General features: G+C 51.3%; 1 protein-coding gene across 1 annotated transcript in view; it reads right to left on the bottom strand.

Annotated features, from left to right (window-relative positions):
* The window catches only part of EPPK1 (epiplakin 1), a 36386-nt gene that overhangs the window by 7285 nt on the left and 17988 nt on the right, over positions 1-11113 (bottom strand). The window contains 1 exon segment of the mRNA XM_015416962.1: positions 10309-10724. Within this exon segment, the coding sequence (XP_015272448.1) occupies positions 10309-10724 (416 nt within the window).

Raw genomic sequence — 11113 nt, 5'->3', positions numbered from 1 at the left:
CCACCCCACCCCACCCCACCCCACCCCACCCCAGGATGTCTTCCCTTGGACACGCAGCACAGTTTCCAGGGAGGCAGGGGGAAATTAGAAGAGAAAATGGGTACAAGAGGAGACGATCTGGGCCTGAGGACAAACCCACCCAAGCCTGGATTGCGGGGCTTTTTTTAAAAGTAAAGAGCCACAAAGTTTAAAAAGCTTTCTGCCTTCCTGATGTTCCTCATTGTACAGATTTGTGCCTCGAGTTCTCCCACCTTCTCCTCAAGCATTCTTATAAGCTTTCACTTGCAGTATGTATAATGCATTTCCTGGCAAGGCAGAAAAATGATCATGGCGCAACCCTGGCATGTCACTGGCATAGATCCTTCATTATCCATCTCCCTAGGAGCAAATCTATCTTCTACAGCCTCAGGAACTTCCCTCAAAGTCCTACGTAAACTCTTGTTATGGTGATGTACCTTAAAACTTTGAGACTGACTAAATGGCTACCTTACCAGCAGTTCTCTCCCCAGAACTCAGTAGCAGCCCTCTACTCAGGTTCTTACAAGGCCTCCAAGCAAGACCCACAGGCTAAGAGCCACAAGGGTTCAAAAGGCCCCTTCCTGCCCAGCACAGCAGAGCCGAGCACAATAGGGGGCAGGGCTTGCGATCAACAGCACTCCACAGCAACTCACTCACCCCTCCCTCTCAGGGCACACCCGGTCCCCTGCACAGTAGTCCTTTGGCACTGCCCCAAGGCCACCATCCCCCCGTATCTCAGAGATCCAGGACCTGCCTCAGGACTTTGACGGAGCCTCAGAGCGGAAGTCATGCCCCCCCCCCGAGTCACCCTAGCAGAAGGCTCTGGTCCGTGGGAAAGACCCCTCTGCTCCTGGGGACCTCTGAGCAGCAGCAGCAGCAGCAGCATATGGCCCAGGCGAGCCCGAACTCCGTTGGATCTCGGTCGGAAGCTCATCAGGGTCAGCCCCGGTGTGAACCCTTGAATGGGAGACCTCCAGCAAATCCCAGGGCCCTCCTGGCACGGAGGCCGGGCAGGGCAAACCGCCTCTCAACACCTCTGGCCTGGGAAGGGGGGGGGTCCTCAGCAGACGTCGGCTGCAAAAGACAGCACTTTACACACAGAGGGAGGGAGGGAGGGAGGGAGTGAAGGAGGTATTCCCTACTCCTCCGCAGATGCAACTGTTTGCAGTCAGTAAAACACAGAAAACTAAGTACTTCTTTATATGATGGATAAATAACCTGATTTGTAACTCAGTTTATTCTCAGCCATCCCATGCATTCAGAGCATCTTTTGTAAAATATGTATTGTTCTTCACCAGACTTTTGATCTTTGTGACCTTAGGTTTGGTTTTCCAATGAAGAAGAAATCAGTGGAGCAGAACACTGGAGTGAAATGGGAGCATAACTGAGTACAAACATCATGTAAATAGTTGTGTTCTGTGCACATCATGCACTCTATGTGACTCTGTCCTTGAAGACAACATAGAAACCCCACTTGTAGTTATTACTAGAAGCTGGGTGAAGTATGCCCTGACCTGTATTACCTAGGCTAGCCTGATCTCATCAGATCTTGGAAGCTAAGCAGGGTTAGCCCTTGTTAGTACTTGGATGGGAGACCACCAAGGAAGTCCAGGGTTGCTATGGGGAGGCAGGCAATGGCAAACCACTTCTGTTCATCTCTTGCCTTGAAAACCCTACAGGGTCACCATAAATCAGCTGGGACTTGACACCAGTTGGAGTATGCAAATTTCACTTATTCTATAGTTGCTCTACTGGTTAACAATCAGTTTCCAAGTTCATTTCAAACTACTGGTGATAGCCTAAACAGCCTTTCATGACCCTCATATCTGCATGACCGCCTTTCTTGATTCATCTTAGCAAAACCTTTTGAAGAGGCCACCTTGCAAAAGGGTAAGATTTACCTGCTTCCCATACCCAAACGTTCTCCGTAGTCGCTCCCAGCTTGCGGAATGGCCTGCCTGACAGGTCAGGAAAGTTCCTGCACTTCTTTCCTTCTGCAGACTTTTTAAAAAATGAATTGTTCAGGAGGGCATCTTTATAAAGGGAAGAGAGTTTTAGTTAGTTAGTTTTAAGGCCGGTAAGAGTTTTTAGACAGTTTTCACTGTTTATTGTATATATCATGCTATTTTTGCATTGCTTTCTAGTTTTGTAGTCTGATTTTCTTCCACTGTCTGTGCTGTGTCTTAAACTGTTATTATTCCATTGTGTCAAGTTTACTTAATCTTGTTTTAGTGGTTTGTTTCTTGTATTATTAAGCTATTATTTTTGCTTTACCGTCTAATTTTATAATCCATTCGTAATGACTGTATGGATTGTATTGTCTTTAGGAACCAGGGGTGGGTGGGTGGGTGGGTGTGCGTCCTTTGAGTGGTCCGGGGCTCCCCTGCTCTCTCTCTCGCTCTGGCTTGGTGCCGGTCGTGTTCCGGAGCCACCCAAGGGATTGCTTGGGGCCACCCAACCAGGAGGACCCCAGGGCACCACTGCAGCAGGGTCTCCTGGGAACGTCCCCAGCCTCAAGCAGTGCTGGAGGAGGCAGGCCTCATCTCTGGGGCCTGCACTGCCAGCGGGCGGGGTGGGAGCCGCACACACCCCTCGACGTGGCCCCGGGCTTTGGCTTGGCTCCCGGGGCTCCCGGGCAGACGGGTGGGTGTGCACTGCCATGCAGACCTCATGGGAAGCCACCCCTGAGAGCCAGGGAGACGGTCCATCAAGGGACACACACTCCAAGGCAGAGTGGCACCAGGGAGACCCACTGGGAGCAAGGAAGGATCCCGGGCTGGGCCAGGGCCCCCGGGCCTGCAGGCGTGTGTGGCTCAGGCAGGGGCGGGGGAAACACGGCCCTCTGGTCCCCCAGGAGAGCTGCCTGCAGCATCCAGGCAGGGGAGAGCGAGGCGACAGGGAAGGCGGCTGCCGGCACCTTAAGAGCGGAAAAGGTCCGTTTCCGCGTGGTGAGCTTTTTGTGTGGGAGAGCAGAGCCCTCTGCTGGCAGGAGCCTGCCAGTAAACAAACAGGCCCTGTATCAATAACGCAGACCACGGAGTCCACAAAGGTCATGCAAAGGGAAATTATATTGGAACAAAAGCAGAACTAATAACAATAACAAGGGACCACATATATCAGTAAAGCAAGATTACATCATAAAATGTGCAAGTCCATGCATAGAATACATAAGTTCACAAGTAGTTTCACAAGTACTTGACGAAGACTCCGGATTTTGATCTTCATGGTCTGCGTTATTTATACAGCGCTTGTTTGTTCACTGTACTAAGTGTCTTGTGTTATCATTATTGTTTAAGAGCCTGCAAGTCCCAGCGGCTCCTGGCTAGTGGCAGGGGGGGGGATCGCTGGGTGCAGGGGGGGGACCACGTGGGCCAGGAGATCTCCTGTGCCCCAGCCTCATCTGGAACTCAGTCCAGGGCCCCAGAGCACTCTGGCCCCCACCACCCCAGATCATCTGCTAATCTATAACTTGAATGTGTAAACCGCCTTTCCCTGAGTACACAGGGCGGTGGGCAACAAAGAGTAAAACATTCATAAATAATAGTTTCAGTTTTATTTACGGCTGAGGCCAGCAATTAACATTTAAAACACAACAAAATAAATAGATAGTAAGAACACCTGTGAATAAAGGTAAAAGAAGCTTAAAACAGCAATAAAATACATTTTAAAATTCTTAAGAGACAGGTAACAGTGAGATGATTGACATTTAACTTGCTGTGTTATTATAGACTAGGAGTAAGGTCCGTTGTGGGAAGAAATACAACGAGCTCTAGATGGAAGCTCCAAGTGAGTGTCTCGGCTGGGGCTGGTGGGGGGGCAGAGGGAAGGGGGAGATAGAGGGAGGCAAGCCATGTTTATTTCCTTCTGGTTAGCTATAAGGCACCGCTGTCTCAAGTCATTTTGCTGCCCCAAGTGGGTAGTATGGGAGGTCAGCCTTATGGTAGCAGGTATGGTTCCCTCCACCCCTGACTTATGTTGATTTGTGGTTATGCAACCTGTAGATTTGAGGGGTAGAGCCTGGGGAGGACAGGGTTTGGGGTGGGGAGGGACCCATAGAGTCCACTGCCCAAAGCAGTCATTGTCTCCCGGAGAACTGATCTTGGTCATCTGGAGATAAGTTGTAATACCTGGGAAATTTTCTGTAGGGGAAATGATGTGCTGTGGCTGGGGAACATGGTGATTTCTGGGAGTTCTCCAGGCCCCACAGGGAGATTGGCAACTCCAGTGACCATTTAAGGAAAGGACACATTCAATGACTCCCAACAGCAACAGCAAACTGTTTAGAAAGTTAGAGGCAAAGGCCAATCAGGCCACATATGCAAACGACCTCTGTGTTCCGACTGGCTATGGGGGGGAAAGGAACAGCAAACTGTTTAGAATGTTGGAGGCAGGACTCAGGCAACGCAGCCAGTGGATAGGGACAGCTTATGAGTGACACATCATGGAGCCAACTGATTTAGGAGCGTGTGGAATGTTCAGAAAGTGCCACCCCACTTCACAATTATATACAAGGAGAGATTTTCTAATTCTTAAAGCAAGCCATCCATATCTAGCCACTTGATATGTTACCTCTGAGTGCCTGTTCACAAGGGGATTTTTCATAGTACAAACTCTTTGCCTACTAGTGAGAGGTAAGGACTTGGGAAGCATAAGTGATTTACAGAAATTATTATAGGGCTTACAGTTGAACATAACATGTTCTGAATTTTCAATGCCTTCGTTACAGCAGGGGCATATATGTTCCTCAAACGGGATTTTCTTATACTTTCCCTCTGTAATCGCTAGAGGAAGAATGTCCCAGCGCATGAAAGTAAACATTCTCCTATATTGTGCTTTGACAGATGGTGAGAATAGGCCATGAACTTACTCTGTTGATGGGATCGAGAAGTGAGCCGGCTGAAGCTGTTGAATACTGAATTCAAAGTCAGCTTACTGTACAGTTGATAATTACTGTATCAACATTGGCTGGAGGCTGTGGTGGAGCGCCAAGACTTTATCCACAAATAAACTCACAAATGCCTCACAGCTAATCATGGAATCATAGAATGTTAGAGTTGGAAGGGACCTTGCAGGTCATCTAGTCCAACCCCCTGCACTCTGCATTATGGTCAAATTACTAATGGTAAAATTACTAGTTCTTTGGGTTCTCTCTGTAAGAAAAGTTTTATTTATTTATTTAATTAATTAATTTGATTTATAACCCACCCTCTCTGCCAGGCAGGCTCAGGGCGGCTTACATTAAAAGTTTAAATACATTAAAACACAGATGAAACATCATAAAACTCAAGTACATAACAAATAAAGTGCTGGAGGCGGTATAACATTACATGGTGATCCCAATAGGCCATGTTAAGATGGTGACAAGGGGGTATGGCTGTTGGTGTTGGCAAAAGGGCCTTACTACAGTTCAGTTGTTAACGATCTAATTACCCTACACAGGCTGAGGTCACACGGAACATTAGCCACGCTACAGAGATGGAAGATAGGCGGATTTTCCGGGCGCGATCACACCACCACATCTGGGAACCATAGAGCTCCCGTGCCGAACCCGAGGCTTCCCGCCGAAGATACGCCGTAAAAAACTAGTACCTCCGAGGTACTAGTTTCCGGAAACCGCGGGGCAAGGGCGGGCGCCTGATCGCTTTTCTGGTGGAATCATGTGGCATCCGGCGCCCGCCCATGTCCCGTCGCGAACAGGTTTTTTTTTCAAGTCTCCACAGGATGCGCACAAGCGCCCAACGGCGCATGCGCACAAAGAGGCCCCCTCCCACTGCAGCCAGGCTTGCCGCCTCTGGAGGGTCGCTATGGCCACTGTCACGCGGGCGGTTAGAGCGGCTGTGACGAGGGGGCCCCCTCCCCCTCCATTGGCTATGCCTCGGAGCTCTGTTGGGGTCCGGAAACATCTGTCGCCCTCTCCGGTAAGCCCACCACCTGCCTTCAGATGTGCAGATACGATTGCTCAGTCATGTGTATGCACAAACTTCAGTTTTTTAAAAAAAATCCATCCCGTTTGCCACGGAAGCGGCGCCTAGCGATTGCTGATTGTGCCGCACCGCTTCTTTGCCACGCTGCAGGATCATCGTGTGATCGGCACCTGCCCCCTAAACACAAGACCTCCATGGGACCTCGAAGGGATGTCTGATTGCGCAACCGCACGTTATTTTCCTCCGGGGAAAACAGCCACACTCCCCCCCCCCCCCCATTTTCCGGCCTGTATGACCGGGGCCATTATTGTGCTGGGCAAGAGCTAGGAGATGCGATGGAGGCTGAATAAAATTCCTTTTTTGCAGCCTTTGCCGCCACCTCATAGAATTTCATAAACGTCCTACAAGTTGTTCTTGCAGCTTTGTCACAAGTACACCACCAAACTCAATCAAGTCATCTGAGTCCCCACTTCATCCCCCTACATTTCATAGTATACCAGGGGGGTGATTTAGAATGGGAACAGGCACTGGGCCATTTTCAGTCAAGAACATACTCCGTGTGTGTGTGTGTTGGGGGGGGCACCCCCAGAACTGCAGGCACAACCCATATCGCATCAGGAGTTCCAGTCGCAGGCCCCATTCAGCCCTCAGATCTCTGATCTTCCTCTGCCTCCGGCTGCAGGAATTCAGCCCTGGGCTGTGTCTCAATATTGCCGGGGCTCTTGGGGTCTTGCAGCAGCCCGCAGGGGAGCCATTCTTTGTCTCCTCTCTTGCCCAGCCTTGGCACACGACGAGCCCTGCGAGGGCCAGACCCCAAGCTCAGAGATGGGCCACCCGCACAGGCGGCCCCTGAGGTCGTCCGAGCTCCCTGCCCTTGACGGTCCCCTATGTGGCCCTTTCCCCTGGGCCAGCCCAGCAGCGTGGATCCTCTCCCTACTGTGGCCGTCCCCGAAGTGAACAGGTACCTAGAGGGATTCTTCAGGAGGAGGAAAACGATCTATGAAGGGCCCTAGCAGATTATACGTATTGTCCGGTTTGGCTTCCATTGATTTGCCGGGTGCCTGAGGTGAAGTGCTCAGCATTGTTCTGTTCCCCCCACCCCCACCCCAATCTGTCCTCATCTTTTTAAGCCACCTGTGTCATCTGCCTGGTGTTGAAAAGTTATTTCATTAACTGCTGTTTTTTATATGTACAGTGGATGGCAGTGTTGTCTCTGTGGAGAAATGCATTTTCTCCCAGAGGGAGGCTGGCAACCAGCAAGCCTCCACTTGGCGGGTTCCCTGGCATCCTGGGAGGCGGGTGGGGCTGAGAGAGCTCTTGACAGAAACTGCTCTTTTTTTCAAGAACAGCTCTTGTCAGAACTACAGCTTGCCCAAGGTCATCCAGCCAGGTGCAAGTGGAGGAGGAGTGGGGAATCAAACCCGGTTCTCTGGCTCTCACTGCTCACCTTAGCTATCTTTTTAGAACTGCTAATGAATCTAGCAGGAAAGACAATGGGACAGTTCTTCCCCCTTCTCCCCCCTTCCCCAAGAAAGAAATAGAGTTTGGAGGGCATTTGGCTGGAACAACCCCAGAGACAGTCCCCAGGAATGAGCTGAAGGAAGTGCTTATTTGACCTGGCGTGACATGGGCAAGTGGGCGGAGACACAGAGTGAAGGAAGCTTCCCTGCAAGAGGAAGTTGCTCTCTTTCCTCTGGGATGCTGCTCTCCTGACAGGACGCAGGACTCTTAACTCCTGAGGCAGCCATGTTGCCCTTGCGGCTGGCCAGAAGCCCCGGAGCAAGCCTGAAGGTAATGGCAACTCTCTAGAAAACTAGAACAGGTAAGCTAAAGAGTCTGTCATAGATTTTACCATCAGATAGGGTATGTGTAGAGGAAGGTACAGAGGATTTGCGTCTCTTACCAATTTCTTTTGTTTCCCTTGCTTAAACCTGGTGCTGTGCTGAAAGTATGCTTGTAAACATTTTCTTTTTAATAAATGTTTTAAACTGTTGATGTGAGGAGCGGTTCTCTGTACCACGTAGACCTCCAACCGTTTTGGACACGCTATTCTAAAAGGAGCTCCAGGGAGGGGGTTGGCAAGCGGCTATTCCCCCAGGGGCGCACAAAGCAGTAGACTGTCCCCGTGGTAGCCAGGGGCTGGGCTAGCGGGAGAGACTGAGGCAAGGCCTCTGAACTTGGAAGGGGAGCTGAGGGTCCTGATCCCCTCAGTAGGAAATCCCTATATTGATCGGGTGGTGGCAGCGGCTGCTTGAGAGTAAAGGGAAAGCCCCTCCAGGGAGGTGGGGGCCACCTAGGGCAGGGGAGAAACGGGGCCTGCAGGCCAGAGCAGGCACGTCCGGCCACAGTCTCACTTCTTTTCAAGAGGCCCAAAGCACAACCTGGTACCAACTCTATATCATTGAAGTGTGTAGGACATTCTGAACAGGAGCAGCCAGAGGGCCTCAAGAGCATCTGCGTATTCCCCCACACACACCCTTTTGCAGCTGCTTTCAACACCCACTTGATGAAGAGTTCTGGGGAACCTGAAAGCTTGCACCCTGGGTTGGATCCAGCCAGCTTTCCCACGCAGTCTCGCCCAGTTCCTCTCCTTAGTACAGCTCCCAACCCACATGGCTTTGGTCCGGGCAGATGCCGTGATGACCTCTGACACAGCCGCTCTGGTCTTTCCTCCCCCTTTCTCCAGTCCAAGGGCTGGCTGTCCTGTGTAATTTTGGTTGGTTTCAATAACAGGCCTTACATGGCTTTTTGGTTTTCTGGTGTGTGTGTGTTTTTTGGTGTGTGGGGTGTGTGTGTTTGTAGACCGGTATGACTCCCGGGAACCTCTAAGCAGCGATGATGCAGGCCCCCCCCTTTCTATGCTGATGACAACAGATGTGGGGGGTGGAGCCAGGGTTCTGAGGTCCTCCCTGGCTGCTAGTGGGGGGTGGGGGGGCAGGGTTGCCAGATCCAGGTTGGGAAACTCCTGGAGATTTGGGGGGTGGAGCCTGGGGAGGACGGGGACCTCAGAGGGGTGCCATGCCATGGAGAGTCCACCTTTCAAAGTTGCCATTTTCTCCAGGGGAACGGATCTCATCTGGAGATGAGCTGTATTTCTGGGGGATCCCCAGGTCCCACCTGGAGGCTGGCATCCCTAGGTGGAGCCAGCAGCTCTTCCCTGTCGGCCATGTACAGAGGGTAGAGCTGGTTTCCCAGAATTCCTAGCTATTGTCAGGGGCAAATGTTGGGAGCAGGGGAAGAAAGCCCCTCGGCCCTGTCAGTGCCTCTAAGAAGGCGGCTTCTGTGGCTATTATTCCACCTGTGGGAATGGAACGCCTCTGGCTTGTTTTCATTCAAGGAAGCCACCGGGGCCCTCCGCTTGTGGGGGGACATACGTGGGAAGCGACTGGACAACACCGAATACACACAGAGAGGAGGTCTGGAGCTGAACAGATCAGTCAGACATCAACCCCAATTCCAGGGAGAATCCTGTAAACACGTCAAGGTTTATTATTGCTATTATTAGCAGAGTTGACCAAAGCAGCCTCTACCAGTAGGGATGCAGTCAAATGCCGCTCCAGGCCAGGGTGGCGCTGTTACCAGCCAGGTGACCTCGCTCACCTTCCGCATGGAACGGAAGGCATTAGAGGGGCCCTCCCGGGCTGAACATCAGTCCATTCGCTGCAGCGCAGAGGTCCGGCCTGTAATAAGAGGCGTAAGGACCAAAGTGCAAGGAGGGAGAAAGCCAAGGTTTCCTTTGTGTTTCCGGTCCTGCCAAGACCCCACAAGCGCCAGTTCAAGGGCATCTGCTAGGAAAGGAGAAGGCCGGCCAGTAAACGGACGGGGGTGGGTGGGAATCACGTAGCCCTGCAAGAGACACGGTCTTGTGTGCCTCGCACAGCGGTCAGGTCTTCAGCTGGAAGGGAGAGCATGCCCCCAGATTAGGTGGGGGTGGGCGCTAAGATCACAAAACGGATTGCTTCCTTCATGTTGTTTTCAGAGCAAGCCAACATTGCCCGGCTGAGACCCGCAGCAGTTACTTTTATGAGCCTTGTGATCCATCACACCCTTGGAGTGGAAGGGGAAGCACAGAGACCTGCCCAGCGAGGGAGAGGGATGGCTGAGCAAACATCTTCGGGGACGGATGATCTGGTGTCCAGGCTAAATGCTTGAAAGAAGCCAGAGTCCCAGGTGATTATCAGAGGATGGAGAGAACATGAGAGGGTTGCCGGTGCTCTCAGAAGAGACTAGCAGGGAATAATCACTTCCCTCCTGCGAGGAAAACGAGTCCACAATCTGTACAGGGTTGCAGGAGGCTCTAATGCTCATGGGAGTGGAAGTAACCACTGAGGACTGAGCATCCAGGTGCCAATGTCCCATGACTTACGAGTCAGCACCCTTCTCTGTCCAAGGCAATGTCCCTTTGTTACTGCCCATTTTTCTCTTTATATCCACCTTCCCAGGTTTGCATTCGGCCTCTTCAATCATGGTGGTAACCATCATAACCATATCTTGAATGGGTAATGTCCCTGCCCTGTACAGCTCGAGCAGTTCTTGCCTTTTATCCTGAGCGACGTATTTGGAAAACAGAAGATCCAGCACACACACCTTTTGCCCTTTAAATTGTCCACTGGTCACATGGACCATAGTGGTCCGCAAAGATTTTTTCAGTTGCTGCTGCTGCTGCTGGGCGTAGGAATCGTCCCTTCCCTCTGATACACCCAATGGACGGCTGCCCAGCCTGGATGACAGATTGTGCCTTTCTGCGTCTGTGATGATATTGGTGAGCGTGCTGATCAGTTCCTGAACAGAGAGAGCACCCCCTCTGAATTGGCTTAGAAGCTCCTGTCTCTTGACGTCTGAGATGTACCGAGAGAACAGAAGATCCCAACAAGACACCATCTGCCCTTGGAAATCACCAGCTGGCACCGCAGTGCTCTCAGATCGTAACGTGTTTTCCAAAGAGAGGGAGTGACCAAAAGAAACTTTTTGACTTTTTGTTAATGTTTTTGTCTCTTTAGGTTGATTTGAGACCAATCCAGATTGGCCACTATTCTCCTCCTCTGTTCTGCTTATGATGCCGGTGACCACGGTTTCCACCTGGTCAATGGTGAGAATGCCAGTCCTGTACAGGTGCAGGATCTCTTTCCTCTTCTCTTCAGGGATGTACTTGGAATGGAGTAGGTCCCAGA

Source organism: Gekko japonicus, unplaced genomic scaffold (assembly GCF_001447785.1).
Source record: "Gekko japonicus isolate JY-2015 unplaced genomic scaffold, Gekko_japonicus_V1.1 scaffold505, whole genome shotgun sequence".
NCBI classification, from domain to species: Eukaryota; Metazoa; Chordata; class Lepidosauria; order Squamata; family Gekkonidae; genus Gekko; species Gekko japonicus.
The sequence above is the reverse complement of the archived record's forward strand: the minus strand, read 5'-3'. Positions and strand labels throughout refer to the sequence as shown.